The sequence below is a fragment of the Amblyomma mixtum genome, chromosome 2 (assembly GCF_055824585.1).
Source record: "Amblyomma mixtum isolate Tamu chromosome 2, ASM5582458v1, whole genome shotgun sequence".
In the NCBI taxonomy this organism is placed as follows: Eukaryota; Metazoa; Arthropoda; class Arachnida; order Ixodida; family Ixodidae; genus Amblyomma; species Amblyomma mixtum.
The window spans coordinates 44,064,377-44,090,584 of NC_143013.1; the positions used below are offsets into that span (position 1 = coordinate 44,064,377).

At 47.8% G+C, this 26,208-nt stretch overlaps 3 protein-coding genes across 4 annotated transcripts in view; all 3 read right to left on the reverse strand.

Annotated features, from left to right (window-relative positions):
- Nucleotides 1-2,905: 2,905 nt before the first annotated feature.
- On the reverse strand, nucleotides 2,906-11,875 carry LOC149359167 (uncharacterized). The gene is made up of 3 exons (XM_089571416.1): nucleotides 8,517-11,875; nucleotides 3,970-4,289; nucleotides 2,906-3,170 (listed from the first exon to the last, which is right to left on the reverse strand). Exons 1-3 carry the CDS (start codon nucleotides 8,584-8,586, stop codon nucleotides 2,943-2,945), a joined length of 618 nt encoding a protein of 205 aa, XP_089427542.1. The 5' UTR covers nucleotides 8,587-11,875; the 3' UTR covers nucleotides 2,906-2,942.
- Nucleotides 11,876-11,987: 112 nt separating this feature from the next.
- Nucleotides 11,988-24,320, reverse strand: LOC149359168 (uncharacterized). The gene is made up of 3 exons (XM_089571414.1): nucleotides 24,018-24,320; nucleotides 16,760-16,941; nucleotides 11,988-13,010 (listed from the first exon to the last, which is right to left on the reverse strand). Exons 1-3 carry the CDS (start codon nucleotides 24,318-24,320, stop codon nucleotides 12,161-12,163), a joined length of 1,335 nt encoding a protein of 444 aa, XP_089427540.1. The 3' UTR covers nucleotides 11,988-12,160.
- Nucleotides 24,309-26,208, reverse strand: part of LOC149359169 (uncharacterized) — a 34,893-nt gene continuing 32,993 nt past the window's right edge. For both annotated transcript variants that reach the window (XM_089571413.1, XM_089571412.1), the window contains exon 4: nucleotides 24,309-24,452. In XM_089571413.1, coding sequence (XP_089427539.1) covers nucleotides 24,407-24,452 — 46 coding nt within the window. In that variant the 3' untranslated portion in view covers nucleotides 24,309-24,406. The remainder of the gene's footprint in view (nucleotides 24,453-26,208) is intronic.

Consider the following 26,208-nt stretch of genomic DNA (forward strand, 5'->3'; position numbering starts at 1 on the left):
CGCTAGCCGGGCAGACAACGCAACAACGGACGATTCTGCTCGGGGTTGGGACCCATAGGATTACGGCTTAGGCACTAAAATAATAAGCAGACATGCATTAGCAATCCTTCAGATTTTATCATCGTAAATGTATTTCCTTCACCTTGACCTGAAAGTGCGCTTGCGCAGAAAAAACAAAAGAATGTTGTTTTCTTCATCGGAATAAGTCCCACTGTGTTGTGTGTGTGCCTTCTCAGTTTTGTCCTGCGTATATTTTCGCTGGTTGCACCTTCTGTGCCTTCTGGTGTCAACGGTGGCAGTTATTTCTGAATCATTCAAATAATTTTTTTTTTTTTTTACTTCTTCTTGCCCAAAACTGTCACAGTGGAACAGCGTTCCAGCTTCCATTGCTTGCATCAAATACGTGCCATCTTCTGAGACGGCCATCGATGAGTGCCTCGTCAACAATAATGTACAGAATATAAATGTAAAATCGGGTTGCTTCTGCTGTTTGAAATGTGCTATTGTATTTTTGTTTAATTTTATTTTTCTCTTTACATTGGCCCTACCTTGAATGCTCACTGGGTACTGAAATAATTAAACAAATGAAGTGGTTCATATCTGACACCTGATATTCTCAAACTCATTCGCATTGTGATCTCAGTACTTTAGAAGCTGCAGCATCGCTTAAATTTAAGTGTTAGTCTAGTTAGTAAATAAACCCCCTGCTCCTCTCCCGGAGGCCTGCGTGCCGGTTGAAATAATAAAGTTATTCTGAATCTGAGCCTTAGTCAGTACTTAAAACAAAATATATAAAAAAATTATTCGCTTCAGAACAAGGTGACAAAGGTATCTGCGATGCAAGCTGCGCCTTTTCTTTTTATGCGAAGCGCTTGCACAAGCTCACGCGCAGTCGTATCCTTGATTCGCCTGGAATTATGATCTCGTGCATGAAGTCGAGGCTCATGCAAACGTACCATGCAACGCCCGGGCAAATGCGTGATGTCCTTGCTTTTTAACGACAGGTCATTCTCGCGCCGTCGTTGACACATCGTCTGCTCTGGCCTATATAGGAGTTCCCACGGGACAGGCAGGTTTCACAAACTACACCGGCTGCATGTTCCACTTAGGCCCTGCAGTGCACGCCACTGATGCAGCTCTTAAAAGTTCCATTTTTTCTCTAACCGGCGATGCCACAACAAACTTTAGTCACCACTCTAGCACTAGACTGTGGGAGATAGCAGCAGTGTTAGACGTGGTAGTTTCGGACAACTAGAGTCCACGCGTATGAAGTATGTTCTTGAGGCTATTATGTAGCAGAATTTGCGCCGAACATTAAAGGGACCTACCACTGTCCAAAACGTGTCATGATATTATGGCGGAAATGAAATACTCTAATGTCGAAGAAACGGGGGTTTACAATCTGACATTGAAAATTGCTTAAAAAGACATCTTGCGGTGAAACTCGCAATTATCGGTGTCACCCACCTCGTGACCGCATCTCGGTAAAATATCGCTTAATTGTGTTAAGTGTGCAGTGTCTTTCTTTCAGGAGCGTTCATGTTTTATAATAGTTTACACTCTCTCCATTGTGCTTTAAGATGAAAAGCCGCGCTGCCTTTGCATCGTCGACCATACGCTTGTTAGCTTTTGTATCTAGATAGCGCCACTGCATTTTGAGTTTTTGGATGAAGTGACAGCGCAGTTCTGCTCAAGCTTTCTTCTACGAGGCGTATATCCTTATGCCGTGTTGATGTGGAAACTACAATGGGCGCTACTCTATACCACCAATTCTTATTACTGTCTGGCGGCTGAGATTTATATTAGTTGTTCACACCCAACAGTTCTGGACCAAAACATTTTTCAACTGGAAATAGTGTGTCTGTGTGATTGCAATTTTTTTTCACCTTTTGTGAGATGTTACTGTAACAATGAATATATCCGCAGATATTCCGTCAGCAGGCTTGTATTTTTTTTTTGCTATTAACTTTTCTTTTATCATCATTAATGTTCCCCGTTGGTTCTTTAAGACAGTCTTAACTGCTCGATGCTAGCAACTGAAAACTTCACTGATCATGGTTTCCAGCACCAGGATACATAAAAACACTTGGTAAAAATTTTCTACATCCTTTAAATAAAAAAAAAAAACAATTGCGGAATCTAACCTAGAAAGCAAGCTTTTCTTACTGCTGAAAAAAAAAAACGAACCCTCAAAACTTAATATACGCTACCTTTAAGTCATTATGTCACAAAGGATAGGGTTGATTGGAGATAAAAGAGGCGCCTTTGCCCTGCAGTGGGCGTAATCAGGCCGTTGTTTATGATGACGAACCTAAATCCTACCATCACCTGTGGTTGCTTCCTTGAAGTTAATAAATGCCGGCACCACCCTGAAACCTTTATTCTCACGACATCCATGTTATGAGCAGCCCTGAACAGTTCTAAATGTCGTGAGTGGCGCGACAATCGGCCAACTTTCAATACATAGCCAATCAGAGTGCGCAAATTCCGATACATGAGCCCCTTGGATATATTCGCAGCTGGTATGATCGAACTGCGGTTAATAATAATAACACACTATATTTGTCGACGCCTTGAAAGTCCTGCTAATGATAATACAAAAAAAGTGAATGCTTGGCAAGTTTTCAGCTAGAAAAAATTTAATGACATGTTAATCCCGATCTCTTTATGCTATGACATGGGGTGTGGCGTTCCTTACAAAATCGCGCTCGCCTAATTATCTGCGACTCAGAATACGGCTACATAGGAATGATGATCACTAGCATACACCCGAGCGCAGCCGTATAGCTGCGTTTATTGGAATACGAATTGTATCCGTGTTTGGACACGCTTCACCTTCGGGGAGTTCCCCCATAGAGATGAACAATGTACACGCATCGTAGAATATACAACACTGGGGTTCGTTTATTGCGCATAAATATAATGGTTAGAGAGCACATCCGCTAGTCAACGAAAGGCAAGGATCTTCGCAGCGGCGAGTAGGCACACTCGGAGAACAGCAGGTGGCACCCGCGTCCGCTGAGACCCCCGAGCACGGCCTCCACGTAGGGACCTCCGGCGCTGCCCATCACGCTGACGACGCGCAGCACGAGCGCGAACATGTGGTCCCTCTCGATGGCCTTCTCGGAGACCTCGCACACGAAACGAAGCCGGCACTCGGGCTCTTGCACCTTGAGGAAGGATTAAAACAGGATGTTTATTTGATGCTAATTAAATTAACATCAGTGCAAACTGAAACGTAAATGCTAGGTCACATAGGATAAGGAAGCACACAACGAACTCCACCTGTGTGAAACCCGATTTCGGAGAATGAAAGATATAGTGACACCAAGGACGTTTTACAAGTAATTGTCTGCAGTCTTCGTACTTGATACACGCACCTCGCACAGAGCTTCATGCGCACAAAATAGGACAACCCCGTATGCGAAGCGCGTGGAGACTAGCATACACTAAATCACATACTACATGCATGCGCAAAAAAAAAAAAAAACAAGTACTTCACTCCATTTTACGTCCAACACATTTCCTTCACCGCAGCTTACAAGAGTGGAAGAGCGGGCTAGTTGGTAGTTCATCTTGGGGAAAAACAGCGCACTCCTAAGACAGACGAAGAAAGACAAGACGATACAGCGCTGTATCGTCTTGTCTTTCTTCGTCTTAGGAGTGCGCTGTGTTTTTCCCCCAAAATGAACCCCAGCTACACTTGGAAGAAAATCCCAAGTCTTTAAGTTTGCCAAAAAATAATTTTTTTAATAAATTGCAAGTTTTCTAACCTTTCAGTCATTGAGCACAATAACAGGGATTTATAGCCATTTGCTTGGCTGGTTTGGTTTATGGGGTTTAACGTCCCAAAGCGACTAAGGCTATGAGGGACGCCGTAGTGGAGGGCTCCGGAAATTTCGACCACCCGGGGTTCATTAACGTGCACTGACATGTCTCAAGCGGCACAAAATTGAAACACCGGCCTACCTTGATGTAGGAAAAGGCCGAGTCTGAGACGTCGGTCAGCGACACGCTGTCGACGAGCGCGCCCAGCGTTCGCACGCGGCCGGCGACGGTGCCGCTGAGGCCCAGGAAGAGGTAGGCGAGCCCGCAGAAGACCAGGTACAGCGCCGCGTACACCAGCACCAGGGGAAAGAGGAACCGCCGCGAGCGGCCGTCGCCGAACACGATGAACACCACGGCGCACGCGTTGATGGTGAAGGCGCCCACGAAGACGGCCAGGAAGGCGCGCATCATGCTGGTGGCCGAGTCCACCTGGTCGTGCAGCAGGCCCAGGAGTTCGTCCACTGCGCGGCAAGAAGCGGGCCGGTTAGCACAGCGGGCTAGGGGGTTAGCGCACCAACAGGACAAACACCGTTGTGAAAGGATAAGCGCTCACCCCATGTTCTTCCGCAGTATTTTTACCCTGTGTGCGCTTTACCACTGTTTAAAATTAGTGTTTAACTAGGCCGCGTGTGGACAGCATATGCAAATTTTCCTGAAGTCTGACAGCTGTCAACAGTCTGAACCCACGCAATTTGGTGAAAGTTACAGCTGATGTACAGGTGCGCACGATATGAAAGGGAACGCGCGAGTCTGCGCCGATACGGGCCGGCAGCGAGTATATAGCTCTTCTAAATGCTGAAGGCACACCTCGTTGTATGTACGATATGGGGATTGCTTCCAGTTTTATAAAATGGTAGTGCGCATCGAAAAACCGTTCCGGTGAATAAAGCCGTTCTGCTTTCCCATGACACACCGGCACGCAGGGACTCCACTACTTGGAACAGCCACAAGCGCACAACTGGCCTATGAAGCCGTACGCTCGCGTGTTCACATTTTGTATTGCTTACATGTATACGAAACCGCTCGCAGAGGAACAGTTGCTGACCGACCGTCGTGAAATTATTCGTCGAATAGGACACATTGTAGCAGGCCGCTTTGAACTACTTTACGGAGCGGCCCAAGCGCGCAAAGCGGATAGAAACTGGGGAAACATTTCAAGGGAAACATCAACATCAAGCGTAAGAAACTCATGGCATAGCCATCAGGTATTTCGTGTTAAATCTGTGTGCTGCATATACAGATACCGGATCAAGAGTACGTCAAGCCCTCAATGTCAGAGCCTGGCAAATATATGTTGCGTCATTGACCGCTGTTTTCCAAACCCCGTAACAAAAGGAACGCTTGCAGTCAGCTTAGGAAAGGCGGGAACTGCGGTTGAATATCTGAATGCCGTTTTAGCTCAGCGGAAACGAACTAATGTTACGTACAGCTCAAGAATAGAGAGTCAAATCCCCTCAAAGGACACCGTTCATCCAATGCCATGGACCAATTGCCATGACGTCCTGGTTTTACACCTTCAAACGCCGCTGGCAGCTGGGCCCCTCGTGGCCATCTGCGCTCTGCTGAAGTAGGCCATCTGCTGAAGTAGATCGCGCTATGCTATAACTTGCTGGTGCGGTATTCCGCAAATCAGATGTGCTATAGCGATGGCTTGACGTAACCTTGACGCCCTGTTGCGCATATTTGCTTCGGATAAACTCCTTAGAGGGTCCCGCCGCCTTGGATAAACTCGAGACCCTTGCTAGCAAGACTTTTCCAAATTCTATCAATTCGAATTTCTCGTCTTCGGATTACACCTGGCTACGGCCGACGCGCATGGCAGCCGTATTAATGCCGGTGCCGATACCCAGTTCCCACTTGCAACGCCTGCTGTCGCAATACTTCACCTCGCGCTAGAGCAGCCGTACGAAGGGAAGCAACTCTTATGCCTGCAAGATATCTTTCTCACATCATATGCCTCGGTTGAGGGCCGACTCTATTTGGTTTGGTTTATGGCGGTTTAACGTCCCAAAGCGACTCAGGCTACGAGGGACGCCGTAGTGAAAGGCTCCGGAAATTTCGACCACCTCGGGTTCTTTCACGTGTACTGCTTTTACGTGCACGGGCTTCTAGAATTTCGCCTTCATCGAGCTTCGACATATTGCCGCGCGAGAAGGTGGTCGGCGCATTATCACTGTCACCTGCAAAAATTCCGGTTTTATGAAAAAAGGTACCCAATGACACTTTTGCTCGATCCACGATAGCATTGAAAAGCAGCGTGTAATCTCAATTCAGTGAGCGCATGGTGGACCTGGATGGCTGTAAGAATGATGTGTTTCAAATTCCTGTTGCAGGAAATGAATGTGACTCTAAAAACGCCCATGGCGTGCCTGTAGCCCTTTATCCAGCACGTAGACCTTCTGCACTCCATAACTGCATCCCTTCACACAGATAGGCTGTTTTTTGTTGTTTAATCTTAAATAGAATGGTTATTATTTAAAAATTTCGGCTTTACCGTCCCCAATTGGCCCATGAGGTAAGAGGGACGCCGTAGTGGAGGGCTCCGAATAATTTCGACCACCTGGGATATTTTAACGCGACGTGATATCGCGGTTGAAATGAATACGAAACCTTTCGCTGCGAAGTCCCTCATGGCTAGGCTTCCGACCTTTATTTCTTTTCTTGGCAATTTCTTCCTACCAATTAATGCCAACTGTCTTGGTATTCATTTAGAACTTCCATTTTCTGTGCTTTTCGGCGAACATTATTTTGAACTGATGAATTCTCATTTTACTTTTTCGGTAAAATATGTGGTGCCTATCTACGGCCAAAGGTGGCGTAGAGTAATCGTTGCGTAATTTGAGCACGGCGAGCTCGTGAACCAGTAACTAACATACGAATTGCAGTGTTGAGAGCTGTCCTTGATGATGTAAACCGTACGAACGTATTAAAAGTAAGAATGTTGGAGCCAAATGATCGGAACGTCATGTAAAAGCGTAACTGGAGGATCGGTTTTCATGCTCTGGTTTGAGTACGCGTACAGTATGTGTCATACTTAAAAGAAACACAGTAACGCGTGGCTGCCGCGTTTCGCGAAACGCTGCCGGCGCCATCTGACGAAAATCGACCGCAAATGCACACGTGCAGTAAGCCCATTCTCGCCGGCTGTCGAGGGGCGCGCTTGTAGAAGCGCGGCGACCATGCGTTGCCGTGTTCCCTCTAACTATGGCGCATACTGTACGTGCTGGAGGCAGCGATGGACCAACCACTTAATAATCGCTGCGTAAGGCAAAATATGACCGTTTTCCGCCCCGCTATGCATGGTGTAACATTGACGGTTGCTTATTACGTTTATATATCCTTACATATAGTTTTGTTTACTTTACTATTATGAGACTTATTAAAACAAACAAAAATAAAGCGTCCTAGAAGGGGATGGCTAAAAGAAAACAGAATTGTGCACAACAGAAAACAGAGAAAAATAGCAAAAAGGTGATTGTAGATGATGGAAGGTAGGAACAGTTAAAGGGGACTCTAAGGGAATACGTAAGAAGAATATGTAGTAGTGAACAGGCTATTGAACAAAAAAAAAAAAAGACTTCTACTCCTGTCACATGGTCATTTCGAAAACCTTCCGAATTTTCTTCTGTTACCTACTGTGACTGGTACTGAACAGCCAGCTAACTGTAGCATTTGTACCAGAAAGAGCCTCCTCTTTCAGCTAAAATCGAATATTGAAAAATAGATTCCGGCGTACTTTCATCCACATTTTTCGGCTTAAACCGAACATCCCACTCATAGCCCAAGTGGCGCTATGAGTGAGTGGGCTCACGTACCCCACAATTTCTATAATAACCGCCGCATTAAATATTACAAGATGTAGAATTATCAGACTATGATAGAGCATCAGCACTCTTACTGGAGTGTGCGGACAAAATGCATTCAAGCTACAGCGAACAAATGGCTCGACATGCTACTTTGGCATCAGCCAGACCATTACAGGTGGAACCTGCAATGCGTCGCGTCAGAAAGTCACGAATTTATGTAACGTAGTAAATAAAAAGTTACGAAAACCTAATAGTACACACGTGTACAGACACTAGCCGGTGCAAAATTGGCACGTTTGAAAGGAATGGTCCAGAAGGGGCCGCGGTGGCAGCTCAACATGTCGGACACGAAACGTCAGTTGCGCCAAAGCTTCCACACTGAACAGCCGATTATATATTTCATTTATAGTCTGATGTACACGTATGATACACTGAGAACTAATTGATAACTCCAGCCAATACTGAGCTGCAGTCGCTTACATAACTGTCGTTTTCCCGTACGAAGGCGAGAATGCGATAACTGCGCACGCTACCCGGTTTGCTGGTTTTAGCGCTGTCTGCCTGGCTATGTGCGTGTTTAGCGCGATAACTGTTTGTGGCCGATGGTATCGCACGAGCAGAGACACTCGGCAAAAACCTTGTTACGGCTTAAAAGCATAACATACCACGTTAGGAAGACAAAAAGTGAGCGTGCTGTGTTCGCTTGCTCACTGACTGGCCAGAGTAGAATGAGAGCGCGCGCTCGTTAACGCAAGAATCCTACTCACGATACGGAAAAGGCCCGTATCACATGCTGTGATAGCTCATCGGTATCGCAGCTATATCAGTGAAGCGACTTGATAATACATGAGCGCAAAAGAAAGGCGAAAAAAGGGTACTCACTCCCAAAAGCAGCGTCGAAAAATCCTAGAAGCAAGACGACAAAAACGACGAGCACTGTCTGGATTCTCATGGCGCCGAGGGCCGAAGGCACGAGTACGAGCAACCGAGTCGCTCAGCGGAATGTGACTGCGCTGGTTTCACGTGCGTCGCCGTCCTCGTCACTCTCCAGGAGTCTCCGGAGCCCGAAGCACAAACACTGATGTGGAGATAAACGCACGAAGGCTTCGGCGGGAAAGGAGGGAAGGGGTGTTACGGAGAAGCGTACCGAATCGTCAAGTGGGGAGGGGCGACTCCTTCTCGGAATGAGGTCCAGGGAACGGTAGGGCGAAGTAGCAGGTGGCGGGGGAACAAGGCCTTTCACTCCTCCCCTTGTGCCCCGCTGCCCTGAGTCAATCCTCTTTATTCCGGAGCGGGGGACAGGTCCGGTTCGTTGTCCAGAGTACAATACAAGAAAGCAGAGAGAGGGAAGTGTTCGGTGTAGACGCCGCGCCTTTACCTCGCGCGGGGAGAAGAAAAGCGTCCGCAGGGCCCACTCTACTCTTTTTCTCAGTTACAAGGAGGCGTTTTTTACCCAACTTAGGAATGTGCATCGCAGAGCACAGCTGCGACAAAATTTCACCTTTTTTTCTTTTTTTTTTTAGTGCGTGAGCCGGCAAGCCAAATTCAGGGGCTGCTTTTCTGAGGCCAGCCGTGGAATGCGAGCGGGCGCCAGGCAGACTGCAAGTCACTTCATCGGACCTTTCCGCCGGTACGAGCCTAGTCGCCCAATCACAAGTAGATCTCGGAAACAATTTATCTTGTCCACCTAGGAAAGTTTCGTTAGTAACACACACAGAGATATGGCTGAAGAATTCAGCCCTACAGAAGCAGATAAAATGTGGCCAGGAAAAAACAATAAAAGAAACAAACATGCCATAACCTGCAAATATTTCCAAGCTCTTACGAAAGTTAGCGCAAGTAACGAGACGGTTTTTTTTGGTAGCAGGGCAACCAGCTTGAAAAGAGAAATGAGTGCTTGACACATACAATTACGAAGTAATTAACACAATGCTGAAACGTAAAAATATTGGAGGCGTCTGTACAGAAGAGACAACACGAGCGCTACTAGCAACCGAAGATCTATTACAAGCGGAGCAATAGATAAGAAGCGTTAAAAACAAATGCGAAGGTATCAGGTAGCAGATCAAAACGTTTTGAAACGTTAAACAAATTATCTAGGTAGGCAATATCAAAGACCAGCTAAAAACAGACAAAGGACCAACCAAAAAGAAGATGACACGGGCGCTGTGTAGTAAGCAGTGTGTGCATGCGCTGACGCAATCTGCGTCTTTTGTGCGATTGCAAGGGCTAACTTTTTTCGGGCGTGACGTGTCCCCAATGTATCCAGATGGACTGGCCAGTTTGGTTTTAAGACTTCCGGTTTGAAGATAAGCACTGAGAGCTGGCGCGTCACCTGCACCGTATCAAACACTGCCCGATTTGCTTTGTTTGTCGGGCTGCCTTTTCCAAACCAAGGCGACACATATCGTCTGCGCCAGCACTTATTCAATCGCTGCGTCACACCCGTTGTCTGCATCGGCGCAAACGTTTTCACAAGGCAGCGTCATCGGTACCGGAAGCCCTTTGGGGCTAGTGTCACCATCAGCACCCATGTTAGCTTAGAAACGACAAAGCTGATTCACGGCATCAATCCTGAAAAAGTGCTGCTGGTGCTAGCGCGGTGCTAAACCAGTTCCATGGTACAGCACGTCAGCAGTGCCACACCTTATGTGCGGAAATTTTCAATCGAGAGCGTTCAGTCACAGGTCTTTTCGTGTTAGCGGCTGTCTCATTTCGCAGAATTCTTCTACGTTCTACAGGTTGGTAGATACACGAGTACAATTCGTAGTGATAGTCTAGGCATCGTGGTCCTGCTGTTCCCCAACCGCTGTCTTGCCTTGGTACCGACGCGGCGACGACGGCGGTGTCATTGACCTGTGGACATCAACCTCATTGGGGCGGCAAGGAGCCACTCATTCATGTCTTTACCCCACAAGGGGACACAGAGACGCCAGCGAGGGGATCATCCCTTCTGTTGGCTTGACAAGGAGCGCTGACCAGCTGCTTTGTCGGAGGGTACCGAGGGCGGGACAAAGCCCCTTCCGCGAACTGAGTAATGAAGGCCGCTAACCCCGCTCGTGAAATGTCCGGGCAGGGGCTTTGACTTTCCTGGACACGCCATGGCGGGATATCTTAGCAGACGACCACTTTTCTCCCACTATCGAAATGAATATTGCTCACGTAAGCGTTAACATTCAAAGCATGAGTTATGGTAAACATATGTATCGTTCGCTAATTATTTTTCAATAACATAGCGCACAACTGTTGTAGAAGTAAAATACAAATAAAAACCGTTGTTTATTTTTTTGGTATACGGAAGTCTGTCCGCCACCCCTAGAACCAGTCCCCGGGGGCGCAACTGCTTCAGCTGGGATGAACCACAGCCATTTTTTTTCGACTCACCGGAAAGGGCACCCACAAACCCCCGCCGGGAACCCGCCTCGTTCATTTGACTCTTCATAACTAGTGATTAAAGGAGAAAAACAGTCCTCCGGCAGCTCCGGAGGGCTTCCTCGCTATCTAGCGCTGGACAAGACGTTGTACAAAGCCTGGGATGAAATTTCCTGTGTTGATCGGTGCGCCGTGACCAGAACGAATTGTTCTTCAACTACGGGTTTATTTGGAAGCTCTATAGGTTTACTTTGAAGCCGTATTGTTACGCTAAGGTGGATGTCACGTGAGTGATCAGTCCCTTACTGCAAGTAAACATACCGATGCTGAAGCGTGTGTGTCGAACTTTATTTCGTATTCTGTTGTAGCGATCGACGCGTTGTGGTCGGTAAAAGCACGCTACCAGTCGCGGTCTCCTAAATTTGTATATACGAGCTACGCTAACACTCCTCGAGTAATTCGGGCGAACGCTTGTCATCCTGTAGCTGTGCTCACTTTCCTTCATTAGCTAGGCGATTGCGCAGCAGGCGAAAAGTGGTGGTAATTGGGCTTTAACGACTCACATTTGCACATATAGACTGAGAGACGCCATAGTTGAGGGCTCCGGATTAATTTCAACCCCCTGGTCTCCTTTCATGTGCACTGAGATCACATAGTACACGACCGTTCCTCAGTTTCGCCTTCATCAAAATGCGACGCCGGCGCGGTCGAGATTCGGTCCCGCGAACTTAGGCTGAGCAGCCAAAGAGCACGGCCAGCACAGCTACTTGAGATACCGCGGCGGGTTGGTTCCAAGTTGAGCAGTGAGCAAATATCTGAACTGGCTTGTCGTGAAAAGTTTTATTGTCCCTTTTGGGCCTATCAAGTTTCGGTGCAGAATGCTTTTGTGTGATTTGTGTGATGTGTATGATACCGTTAGCCCGGCCGCCGGATCCGAACTGGACTGACACGGTGATATTAAAGAGGATGCATTACGACAACTCCATATGTTGCAACTTTATTGCTTTAGAAGACTTCCTCTCAGCACTTCCGGTGCACGGGGTCAATGCCGAGCGCGAGCTTCGCTTCGTTGCAAGGTATTCCTTCTTCCTGTGACGGTGCAGCATGCATTCAGGGCTGAAGCGACCTGGTCGCTATAGCCTATACAGCTCAGGCTAGACTCGTTCTTTCTTCACGAAGAAGTCATCAAGGCGGCGCCTGAGTAGACTTCCGCGAAGAACTTCAGTTTGTATCCTTTCTCTGACCAGATTCGTCTCGGCGTCAATGAGGCGGCGCATCTGGTCTAGGACGCCAGCTCGCACGTCCCTCTCGTTACTGTCGCACTTGCCGCAGCAGGTCATCTTCAACACCTCTGCGGGACGCACGTGGCGGCCGCTGCTCGGTATTACATGACTCCGGTCGAAGAAGACACTGTCGGCGACCTTGTACGACAACATCGCGGGGGTCTCGCCGAAGTTGGCGCCTGCAACTGACTTCTTTTCCCCGGTCTCGTTCATGTCTTCCTCTTCGGAGTCGGACAGATCAATGCAGACGGTTCCTCTAAAAAAGGGAGAAGCCTTGATTGGCTCTCGGCTCAGGCAGTCGAGATGGCTGTCAGCGCGACGGGTGGGACTTCCATGACGTATTTGGCCTCTGGCAGACACCGGATGCCTCGCCCACGACCGGTGCTTGCTCTCTGCATCTTTGCCGGTAGTGACGTCACCGACCTTGTCCGTGGTTGCAGATTCCGGACGGAAAGGTGGCGGTGGATCCGGCTCGGCGTCGGGCTCCTGCTTGACTGTTACAGTACTCATGGTGCCGTCTTCGTGCTGCTGTTCCAGCCGCTCTTCATTCTCCTTATTGGGCTCAATAAGGTGCTGGTATCTCTCCTGCCCCTCCTTCTGATGAAGAGGCATCATCCCAGTGGTAATTTGCACGCCTTCGCTCGCATCTGGCCGACGCGGTTCGAGGCCGAGTAGCTGATCGAGCTCCATGGTGCTGGACGAGTCACCGAGATTACCAACCCTGCCAGAAAAGAGGGAATCATTCACAATGCGTAACTCGTGCACAGTGCTCCGCTTTTTTTTTTCAAACAGCTAAAAACAAACACCGAGAACCGCTAACGCGTTTCAAAGCGAAGCCACGAAGCACCCGGCAGAAACTAACGAATTGCGCTTCAGAGCCGTTGGTGCTGTGGTGGGCATTGAGCGACGTCCCATGAGACTGAAAGGTACTTAACTCCACGCATATGTGGAAAAGCCTTTTTCTGGTCCCCTTGTAGTTTGTGTGGAACATTCGGCTATGAGCGGGCATCTGAGCGGAAGAAATGCTGAGGCACATTAAATGTTTGGTTTGGTTTATTGGGGTTTAACCTCCCAAAGCGACTGAGGCTATGAGAGACGCCGTAGTGAAGGGCTCCGGAAATTTCGACCACCTGGGGTTCTTTAACGTGCACTGACAACGCGCAGTACACGAGCCTCTAGAATTTCGCCTTCAAGAAATTCAGCCGCCGCGGCCGGGATCGAACCCGCGTCTTTCGGGTCAGCAGCCGAGCGCCGTAACCACTGGGCCACCGCGGCGGGGTGCACATTAAATGTGTTTTGCCATAGCGGCATGTAATGTGGGTAGCAGTAACCAACTTGGAGTGGATTCAAGCTTAAAGGACTATACGAGCAGACACCTAATTTTAGCTCCATGTAATCTTTCTAATCCTGATATGAACAGGTCCTCGGTGGCCGCGCTTCGATGGGCGCGAGACGCAAAGGGTGTTAGTGTGCTGTACGATGTCACTGCACGTTAAAGATCCTCAGGCGGTCGAAATGGTTCCGGAGTCTTGCACTCCCTGCTTCATCCGTCTCGCTTACGGCGTGGTTGAGGTGTCCATCGAGAAGTGAGACAGTTACTGCGCCCTTACCTTTGCTCAAAAACCAATCGTTATTTTAAATGGTGAGTTAGATATTAGAACACACTGATCACCACGTGGTATTCGCAGCTACGTTCGCTAAACAACTTAGGATTGAATTTCTTCTGGCAAGCTTTTTCGGTATCATCAACCGAACAATGGCTAGCTGTGACGTGTCAGAAGTATTAAGTTATGTGAAGCGCAAAAAAAAATTGCGATATAATTGGTGATACGTAGTTCTAATTCATCATAACGATTAAGCCAACCTGTTTCAAGAGCTAAAAGGAGAACAAGCGATGTATGGGCGGTTATATTGCGGTTGTTTTCATGTCTCGGATCACTGAAGCTTGCATCAAGGTGCTTGCCGATTTTTCGACAAGACTTGCCTTCGTCTGGGCGAAGAGTTCATAATTGTAAGGGCTTAAATAGGGCCGGTGAGAGGGAGGAGGGATCAGTGTTGAGATGGGGATAGTGAATCTTGTCCAGGCATGAAGGCATGCCAGGCATGAAGCGGCGCGAACTTGATTACTTTTGTATTTTGTAAATAGTGTACAAAGCTCTCCCCTTTCTTGCTGTCGCTCCCCTCTATACTTCTCCTCACTATCCTCTCCCTTTCCTTTTTGTTTCCGCCGGCTGCAGCTCGGGTGCTTAAGATATTAGATAGCAATTGCCGCGGCCGGCAACACTCTTTTGCTTCACTTTTTTATTTATTTATTTATTTATTATTATTATTATTATTTTAAATAAACCACTACCACCTAACTGGCTGACCTGCAAAAAGTGTGAAAAGATATAGGTCAACTCAGTAGAAAGGAATCCGGATGTGCCGAGTGTGGAGGGTTGAAAAGCAGTGTGTCTAGCTGTGAGAGGTGGCTTGGTATGACTACAGCTGCGTTGACCTGGAAAACTAGGATAAAGGAATTAGGCAGCACAGCAGAAGGAAATACCAGGAACAAAAAACAACAACAAGAAATTACAGGAAAAAGAGAAAACGGACCGGGTTCGGAGAAAGCGCGAAATGAAAGGAAGGGGGAAGGAGTCAAAAGCCAAAGATTCTTGGGAAATGGTGGCAGGAGTGGCAGGGCATGAGGTAAAAGTAGAATGATAAATTAAACAAAAACGAACAAAATTGAACAATGAATTAAAGAAATAAAAACTCGGTTTTCCCAGTATTTCATATCGCTGCTTTATCGCTACTTTCACCACAACCACTCGCCCCTTTCCGTCCTCTTTTTCCCTCTCCCTTCCGTTCCCTCTTTTTTCCTCTTTGTTTAATTTATCATTCTTGTACCATGTACCCTGGGGTATAAGGGGTATAGGGACCCTGGGCTTCCACACTCCTCCCTTTCCTTTCCTGATTTCTCCGAACCCACCCCCAATCTCTCTTTTGCCCTTAATTTTTTTTGTCATCGGTATTTCGTTCTGCTATGCAGCTGAATTCCTCTCGCCTAGTTTTTGAGGTCAACGCAGGCAGTCATACCAAGCCCCTTGGCGCACACAAAGCCTATAAATGCCATGTTCGCTACCACTCCCCACCCCGGATTCCTTTCTACTGAGCTGGCGTATTCCTTTCGCATTTTTGCAGGTCAACCGGCTAATCCCTTTTGGCAGCCATCATGCCTGTCAAGATCCACCCTCCCCATCCAAACACAGCTCCCACTTGACGCCCTCCTCCCCCTCACCGGGCCTTCCTCCTCGGAGATGAATGCGCTTTGCCCAGATAAAGGCAAACTCCGTGAGGCTTTCGGCTCCCTTGTTAGCTTTGTGTGTATCGAAGGATGGATGGGCGGATAGGAGCGCTTCCTTTGAAACGGGGTGGTGCCCATTGCCTCCATGCTCAGCTTTTCTTTCTTTATTTTTGTTCAACTGTGTTGTTAATTCTCATTAAAATTAGCCATATTTTTTAACTACGGTTTCCTACACTTCTAATTTTATGTCGCCTCTGCTTTTCAGCTACCAATCCTCCGATCGCTTTTTGCTAACTTCCCCTGCAGATTTATTTACATGACCATTGTTATCTTTAAACCCTAGGGCCTCGGGAAGAGTGACTGTGCCTGCATCGACATCCGGATGGATAACATCACATTTGAGTATCAAGAAACCACCTGCCTGCCCTCTCTCTGCCATAACTTAAGCACGCCTTACACGTCACAGCCATGTGACGGCGAAACCTAAACTGCGCCAAGAACAACGTTAGTTCCAAATTATTGATCTGTCGTACGCGAAAGCATGTTGATCCGTGTTTTTTATAATGTCTAATGTATAATTTGAAAGAAATAACCTGTAAGCAAAAATGTGGTGTCTAATACTTTAATTATCGTTCCGGAGACTCTGAGCCGAGCAGCAAGTTGGAGGAAAGTAAACAAAAACAAAAAACTGATGCGGTGTGGTTCAGTAAGAGGGATCAGAACAAAGACGACGGACAAGTGAAAGGAAAGATGATGAAGCAGCACTGAATGTGTCCGCCGTCTCTATCTGTGTGCTGTAGCAGACGTGAAGCTATCACGTGTCCCGTCTGCCGCAGCACTGTGCACCACCACGAATTCGTCACTGCAAAATGGCCGTCAAGGGCCACGGCTGTCGACGCGCAATTGCGCAGTGTAGCGAGCAAACAGAGACGACGCTCGGTCGATACTCTGTACGACAGCCATAAGCGCTATAGCTCTGTGTAAGTAAGTAAACGCTGATGTGCATGTGTGCGTACACTGTATTTATTCCGCTTGTGCGGAAAACGTCAGCGTTTTGACGTTGATAAACAATTGGGATCGAAAGCATATGTGACACCATGAAAGGCTCTGCAGAGGGAGTGTTCGTACGGGAATGCACCCGCGTCTTCTCGCAATACCCCGCAAACACCTATGTTTATACGCACGTGTCTGGCCGGCCTGCTTGGCCGTGCAGTTCCTTGAGGTGGTGCGATGGGCCGGCAACCAGGCGGAGATCAGGGGTGGTGCGACACCGTCCGGGGCAGCTCACGTACTCGCAGCGCCAGAAAAGCATGCTCCCCACCCGGTTCTCCAGCACGTAGCCGAATTCGCCGATCTTTGTCACGGCCTGCACCAGAGCGCACACGCGACCTTTGAAAGGGAACCCCGCTGCATGGCGCGAGCTTCTCAGATACGTACTGGGACTTTGCGAAAGAGAGCGCTGCTCATGCAAAGACGAGTACGAAGGCCGGGCTTTAACCACTTGAACAAGGCTTTTTTATCTGGTTGCCTTCATGTCGGAATCACTTGATCTGACGCTGATAAATTCGCGCCCATTACGTGGTTGAAGCTAGCTGCTTCGTTCATGGACAAAACTGTGATCGCAGAGAACACTTCACAAAATCAAAGGAAACTTTGTCGCAACAGAAATTCATAAGCAGACAGAGAGCAGCGTATCACATGGTCTGCGTGATCACTGAACCGTTGCGGTTCATGGTTTCACGTTAATGGTATCTTGCTGTGGTAACAAACTTTTCAGGGTCCCTGCACGCACTGGAAAACGGCGAGAGAACACCAAGCTTGAGGTGGAGGTGGCAACTCCAAATCTGCACCGCCGTGTGTCTGATATAACGGAGCAATGTCTCAAAATGTACAACCGTATACGGACTTCGGCAGCGGTCGCACAAAAGCTGTAAATAAAATAAGTCACACGTAGAACCGTGGCATATTGTCCAAATATCCCACTGTCTCGCCACAGTCCAGTCTTCCGGAGCTTTTTAATTTTCTGTTGAGACTGATTGCAACTCGCGCTGAATAGACAACAAGCAGTGGCTTGTCATCACAAGGGCACGCACCGTTTTTCGCCAAAACCGAATTTCAAAATGGAATTCGACGTACCGTTATCGGCATAAATACGAAAAGTTCAACCTCTCCATACATATACCGCAGACCGTTCTCGGACCCATGCAGAAGCGAATGCAGGATGAAAAATAATGAGAAAAGTACAGAGATAAAATCACATGGAAGGTGCACTGCGTAAATGTCCAGCATGGGACAGGACAACATGGCGTCGCACTTTGTTCATGAAACAACGCGACGCCAGGTCAGTATAAGTAACTGCGAGAAATCTACATGTAACTTTTCCGGCAAATATTTCTGCAGAATGAATGCTGTTGGAAACGTTGTAAGGTTAACTGTGGGAATGAAAAATTGCAAAAGAAAAAATTGCGATCTAAACTGTTCTACGCCTAGATTACCCCAAGGAGTGCAACATAAGGAAGGTTATCACTGAAAAAAAAAAAAAACTTCATGTACTCTTTTCGTTACCTCACTTGTAAGCACTAAAGGGGCAGCAGCGATGACGTAGCATGTACGGCATATTTACTTTGAATTCTCCCCTCTATCGGCGTCTTGGCACAGTAATTTGTTTTTGAAGAGAAAAGCTTCACTACCCGCACCACAGCCGCGCTTCGAGTGAGCCGTCAGAGCCAAGATTTCCCACAGCTGCGCATGCGCGAAACCAAGTGACGTCACGCGCAGCGCAGGTGGCCGCCGCCGCGCAGACTCCGCCGCTTGACCTTTCGGCGCAGCCGCGCGCTACTGCGCATGTGCGCCGCCTCCTCACCACCGCTACAACTGTACGCTCACCTCCTCGCCACCGATTGACCTTTCGTTGCAGCAGCGTGTTTACAACAGTTACTAAGCATGCGCAAGGAAGGCTATATAAAGCGCTTGCGTACACCGTTATCGTGGTGCTCCTAGTGCATTGTGCGCGAACTGCGACCGCCATGGCGTCAAACAAAGCATAACTGCAGCCTTTAGCTTCTATATCCAAGCTTAACTAGAGCTAAGCCACTGCCAATTTTTATTTCATTTACTTTCCAGTGGTGTCACGCGTTCCAGGTGAGGTCGGTCTGGCTGATACAGAAACGAGGACGCTGGCATTGGCATTGGCATATTTACAGGCGTTTTATGCACGCAACGAGCCAACCAAACACACAGCAAGTATCACACACGGAGAGGACAAAGTCAGATACTACAAGCACGTGCGACCGCGGACAAGAGCACGCTTGAGGGACGATAATTCACTAAGTAACTACTAACCATATCCTTGTCCCTCAAACCACTACCTTCTTCATAACTAGAGATAGCAAAAGTAGAACTATGGAATGTTACTACTTCAAGAAGCTAGAGAAGAGCATTATAATCACAAACAATGAGGTAGCAGTATTTGTCCATTGCATCCTTAGTACCCATTTCATGGCCGCATTTTATCTTCGTTTTTTTTTTACCTCTTCCACTCCGCTCTCCTTCTGTCTTTATCTCCCAAATTCCCCTCCCTACGCAGAGTAGCATGCCAGCGATTTTTAAACGCCGGCTAAATTCTCTGCTCTTCATTAAAGAGTCTCTCTCTCTCTCTCTTAAGAGAAGGATAGAACCGTTTCCGTATGCGTTGCTATGTTCTTAGTACGTTGTGTTGTGTCGGGTTTAGTGGCGCATAAGCAGGCTATCATGCGTCAAGCTTAAGGTATAGGAAAGTTGTTTTCTGCACAACTTTACAAACATGTGGAAAATTCAGGGGGCACATTGACTGTCTAAAGTGCGTAGAGGCGAAAGCGTTTTCCGCACCACTTTGGCTGCTTCTGTGGCACTGGTGGCGTCACATATAATTGAGCACTAATTACTAAGTGATGACAAATCACTAATTAATGGTTAATTACTGATTAATGCCTAAATATTAATTAACTACTAATTAATGACGCTTAAGCTTCGCCTTTAGGAGTGGAACGCGACAGCGTGTTGTAGCGCTGCCAAGCAGATCACGGAATGCCACCACCCGTTCAGCGCAGTGCCTTGCCCTTTGAACGCAACGCTTTTTGAGGAAAGGAAATGGCGCAGTAATTCTCTGTCATCTCGGTGCACACCTGAACCGTACCGTACAGGTAGGGAGCAAGTGGGAGTGAAAAAAGACAAAGAGGGCCCGTAATGAAGAAAATGAAAATTGTATTTGAGGAAAGGAAATTACGCAGTAACTGTCTGACATATCTCCGTCAAAATTCAGGGGGGGGGGGGCACTTTTTTGACCTAAAGTGTGGTCACTGATGTGTGGTTAAAGCTTCACCTCTAAGAACGCAACAGCGTCTTGCAACGCTGCCAGGGAGTCCATAGAACGCCATCGCCCATTCGGTTCTACGCCTCGCTCGTCGGTAAATTGGTTTTTGAGGAAAGGAAATGTATCTGTCTCTCATATCTCGGTGTACACCTAAACCTCGCCGGAAGGGAAGGGAGGAGTATGAGAGTGCGCGAAGAGACCATATTCACTAGACGCGCCTTTGTTCATTCCAAACCATCGAGCTGGCATGGCGGAGTGGATAGCATGCTCGTCTCGCACGCCGAAGACGTGGGTTCGATTCCCGAGTTCGACGAATTTCCTACTCGGTTTTATTTATATGCCTGACTAGAAAAGTTAATTAGACTAATTAGGTAATTAAGCATTAAACTAAGCTCAGTCCCACTTATTTGGAGCATCACTATACGATCCCTTCAATTGGTTGCATGGTTACTAGCCAAAGTACAATTAACCCCGTTTGAAATTCGCGCACTGTGACGTCACGACCGTTTCGACCAATTGAAAAGCGTGACATTTCTGTCGACAACTGCTCCTTACAACGATGAGACATTAAAGGCTTCCGCCTTAAAAAAACATCAGTGGTGTACAGGGCCTGAAACGTTCGTTCGTATTACTTAGTAATGACTAAGGAAAGAAACGTTAAAAATGGTTATTAGTATTTAAAAAGGTCAGATAACCTCCGCGACCATTCCTGGCTGGGCAAGGATCTCGAGGCTCAATTAATCAAATAAAAGTCTCAGCCTTCTTGTCAGGCATGAGAAAGTGGCTGAGGTTTGGTTTGGTTTATAGGGGCCTAAAGTCCCAAAGCGACTCAGGCTATGAGGGACGCCGTAGTGAAGGGCTCCGGAAATTTCGACCACCTGGGGTTCTGCACTGACATAGCCCCAGTCCACGGGCTTCGAGAATTGCGCCTCCATTGAAATTCTAATGCTACTGCCGGGATCGTACCCGCGTCTTTCGGGTCAGCAACCGAGCACCATAACCGCGGCGGCAAGTGGCTGAAGTGTATCGCCGTATGTAGCAAGGCGCAGGGTCAGAATTTAGAGCTTTTCAAGGACACCTGCTTCCCTTAAAAAAAGATAAAAACCTACGGCATATCAACAAGCGCATCTCCACCTAAAATCAAGGCTGGATGAAAAGGAATGTGTTCGTTGTAAAATGAAGATATTTTTTTCCTCACTGATTCAAGTTTTGTGCATTAGAATAAGTTGTGGTTTATTGTAAGTTCACCTCCGCATTTTTCACACATGGACTTGTCTTCTTTTGTTTGTAGGAAGTTGTGTGCAAGATGCGTATGTTCAATGCGGAGACTACATAAAATTACTTCTATGAAACGTTCCTGCTGCCTACAGGTTTTCCAATCACCAAGTATGGGCTTTACAGAGTAGTTTCTTATTCACTTCCCAAGTTTCTACTGTCCCAAGTTTCCTGCCATTTAGCCATCAAATTACTGTGTATTAAATTCATCGTCTCTATGAGGCATTTTCACTTTCTCGATTTCATGAGTGTGCGCTTGTGCACCACAGAAGTCGGCTATTTTATTTCCATCTATTCCACCATGGCTCGGCACAGGCAGAACTTTATCGTGTGTTCCGGTATTGTGGCTTTTTCTATGTTGTGTATTATGCTTCCTACTAATGGTCCGGCTGCATTTCTAGAATTTAATGTCGTGAGTAGGCTAAGTGAATCCGTGCAGATTATGCTGTTTTTATTACTGTTATTTACAGCTACAGAGACTTCATAACTTCCGACACTAAATATGGACGCACAGTTTGGCAGCCCTTTGCCAATTCCCTTGTACTACCAGGCTTCCGACGTAATTGCTGTTTTTGTGCCGTCAGAGTAAAATTCGGCGCAGTTCCCATATTTATCTTGAAGTGCAGGTATTCCTGCAATATGTGTTCGTGTGGTGTTTTTTTTTTTTCGAAAGTGTGTTAATGTAAAGTCAAATACAGTGGGAAGGCTTTACCATGGGGGCAGCGGGTCGTGCCTTGAGGTGACATCAGGAAGGGTGTCCAATATTTCTAAGTTTTGGCAACTATCCTCGAAGCGGGGATGTGAAAGTCTGATCGATTGAAGTTTGCTGTTGAAGAGTGTTCTGGAGGCAACGTTGTCTGGAGGTGCACTTCGTAACTATGTAGTCAAGAGTTCGACGAAACATCATTTGGTCAGGTGGAGGCATAATAAAAAATACAGGGTCACTGACCAAGTCAAAGTTTAATTAAACGTACTGACGTTTCGGAAGCCCTACGGCTTCCGTGTTCACAGTGGGGAAACCAGGCAAAAAGCATGCGTTTATGTCTTCTTCAAAATGCATCGTAATGATCTTGCGTAATCAGATGGCAGATTTCCTTGCGTCCGATTTAGTGTGCCGGGAGTGGTCTGAATCATCAAAGACTCTAGGTATACAAGCGTCTAGAAGTGATCCGTTCTCTGGCAAGCGCACGTGCTTGCCAGAGAACTATGGGATAACAGTGATGTCTCTGCAGTGAACGGATTTTCAGGACATATGTGCATGTGAGCATGGTTCTTCTGTCTGTAAAGGATGGTTCATTGGTTTCGACATAAAGAGAATTTATGAGGGATATTTAGGGGAGGGCTTAGAGGAGAATCGGTTTGTTGGCAGTAATAGTTCCGGTACTGACAAACAGATGGCGTAACTAGGCTGAGCTTATCATTGCGTGTCTGTTTGCATACGCTGTACGCTCGGGTCCGCGGTGATGCACTGCTCACCAACACCCCCTGCAGAGATGTCACTGCGGGTATTATGTAAACCATGGTGTCGAAACTCACCATCACCTGCATGTTGCAGATGCCCCACCAGTTCTTAGTACGGTGCGTTGGTGTGGCTGCCGGGGCATGCTGCGCCAGGAGCGGTATGAGGACTCCTCGCGAGCTATGGATGTAAAGCGGAGAATGACCAATTCTGCACATATGTACCTATCAACGCTTTCGCGTCATATCCTTAAGGCGGAGCTCCAAGGGCCACCTAGCACGGACTCAAGACCATCCACACCAGCTCCACAGGCTGACGAAATAATATCATCCTCCCTCTTCCCTGCCCTGATACTCATCTCTAGGATGAAATGCTAGGGAAAACGGGTCTCCGACATCAGCTCATACAAAATGAACATAGTGCATGGAATAGAAAAACCTAAGGAAGGGGCATCAGGCTAGAATTTTGAAACCTACTTGTAAAATATTAATCCGGTCCCATAAAACAGCCCAAAGGGAGGCTCGATTGACCAGGGCTTTCTCAGACTTTCTCGGAGGCCACTGGGACCGACTTTGGCGTGCCCGAGATGGAAAAAGGAAAGGGAGCAGCTTGGTCATAAGGAGCAGCTTCAAGAGCGATAGCGCAGGCCGCATGGCCGTATGATGCAACGCTCCCCTCAAACCAGCTTTTTCTTTTCATTCTAAAAACAAGAAAAACAGACATTATGATGATGATGATGACGATGATGTAGCCTTCCCTTTGTAACGGGTGGGCGCCTACCAAAGGTGCCCTGGCCATGTGACGCTGGCGCCATCTAACGCACAGAGAGAGAAATAAGGCGATCAGTCTCAAGCCACAGCCGCTTGAGGGCGAAACTGACTGTTCTGTTCTGAAGACCCTTATTCTTTTTCGGGGCACTGACTCTAAAGCTCGGACTGTTGTGTTTTCTTTAGGAGTCACTGGCTCTATGTTGTTTGCAAGATATTCAACGCTCGTAATGCGGTTAACCCATGGAGCAAGGAATCCGTGGGTTCGCCATGCCGATGTTGTTGATCTGAACGAGCAACTATACCGGGTTCGTCGCGCACGGCTACAGTGCGTAGAGCGCCTAGATACACTCAAGTGGCTGCCAGCAACGCACTAGCCCATAAAAACGACACTACAACAGAGGGCACGTATGCAAGGCGGTGCCCGTATGTTGCTGCGACGTTAGTGTATCTTTACAGGCCGTGGGCTGAAATCGAACACGAATTAAGAGGCGCTAGGATGCAGAACGGCGCAGCGGTTATGCTCGGGCCACCCACACACGCTGATTAGATAGAGCAGGGACAAAGCACCAGACCGCTCGCGTACCCACCTGCTTGAAAGTTGCCTCGGAGCGCCTCTTTTTCCTGGCTGCTTCTCGAAGGTGGACGTCTTCGTCGTGGGGACGGAAGGCGTACACCATGTGTACCTTGCCGTACGCGTCGGTGGTGAGCCGCGACCTGCACGGGCGTACGTCGCATCTCCAGCGGTAGCGTATGCCGTTGTCCGTCTCCAGAGTGAAGGTCCGGCCGCCGTACTTGGCCTTCGTGCCGCCGCGCACCGACCGCACCAGCTCGACGGGGCCTAGCTGGGCCGGTGGTGAGCCATCGCCGGTGGTCCCCATGCCGTGCACCATCTCGACGACTCGTTCTCTCACTGGGCGGTGTTCACCGAGTGCCGTCTCATCGGCACGTGCAGCGTGGTCTGGCTGCTATCCTCTTATCATGCCCGGAGAGAGAGATTAGAGTGCGGCCGCGGTATGTGGCCCCTGTACAGACAACGAACGTCACTTCCGGCTGAGCTGTCGGGATGCAGCGAGTTATCGTGCAGCTCTGCATGCGCATTGAGATATCATTGGAAGCAAAGAGCAAAAAATGCGCTCATTCTCCTTAGGAAATTCCAATAAATTTCTAGCCATAGGTAATGTGGGGAGCAGCAGATGAGAGGATTTAGCTATATACTGCAATGCATTTTTTTTGCCAAATCTTACTACGGTGAACACAAAAGTATACCATATCATAAACGAAGTGTCTGGAGACACATCTGACGTTTCCAGTCGATTTCCGCAGTCAGTTTCCGATTTCCGCTGGTACAGCAGCGATTAACAGGCCGGAGAGCCTGCCGAGGCGAATATGTGCTCCACTGCAATGTGCGGAGGACTGACCGGAAAGCCAGTAGCGTGAACGATCCGCTTCCGGATAAACACTGAAGCGTTGTGTAGTTTGGGAAAGTTTCTAGTGCGTGGAGTTTAAATTCCCCCGCGGGTTCGAAGTTAGCGCAAGCGAAACGGACTCCGTTCAGCCGTTGCAGACGCGAGCAGGGATGCGGCATGCGCCTACTCAAGATTCACTGGTGAACACGGCTCGCGAACAAGGAAAATCTGAGCGTTTATGAAGCAGACTTTGGGACACAGCAGAAAATCCCATGTGCCTCACGAGTTTGCATGAAAATAGCCAGGAGTAATTTTGCAGCTCGCACGCTGCAACCAAAGACACGTACCATATCCGGAAGCTTGTCCGCTTGTCATGAATTAAACCATCGACATGAACGAAGAATCCGCGATAATAAATGCACACGATTATGTTCTGCCATAGTGAAAGATTCGCAGCTCTCTCAAAAATCGCACACATTGGCGTCTTCACGCCATGTCGCTTGCAAGCGGCGGCGACCATGTCACACCTACAACACACGCCGAAGCAGTGGCCTTAGGCGTGTTCGGATAGTTTTGTTCCTTGGACGGAAAATTACAGTTTGTTTTATTTGCATTTACTTTTAAGCAATTCTTTTCAGAGAATTCGCGTAAATATTAAATAAACTGGTTGCTTTGCGGCAATAAATCGCGATCATTTTTACCCGACAGCAGCACCGTGAGATCGTCGGCGTAAGCCATTAATAGTGACAGGCAAGGATGAGTAATAAGGTTATTAATATAGACAATGAACAATACAGGACTTCAAGTGCTATCCTGTAGTAATCCAGACAAAATAAGTAGTGAGCCGGTTTACCTATGGTTACTAATCCCCATCTGCATACGCTGTTTCAGATAAGATTCTATTAATGATTTTGATAAGAGAGCTAGTCGCAAAGTGAGTATGTGGGAAGAACTAAAAAAAAAAAAAAAGTTACCCGCCGCGGTGGCTCAGTGGTAAGGCGCTCGTCTACCGAGCCGGAGTACCCGGGTTCGAACCCGACCGCGGCGGCCGCGTTTCGATGGAGGCGAAACGCAAGAGGCGCCCGTGTGCTGTGCGATGTCAGTGCACGTTAAAGATCCCCAGGTGGTCGAAATTATTCCGGAGACCTCCACTACGGCACCTCTTTCTCTCTTTCTTCTTTCACTCCCACCTTCCTCCCTTCCCTTACGGCGCGGTTCAGGTGTCCGCCGAGATATGTGAGACAGTTACTGCGCCATTTCCTTTCCTCAAAAACCAATTTACATTTTTTTTACTAAAAAGAGCGCTCTAGAACTATGCAGTCATGAATTCACTCTGATATTCTGTGCCAACACATGTCATAGAATACAAATA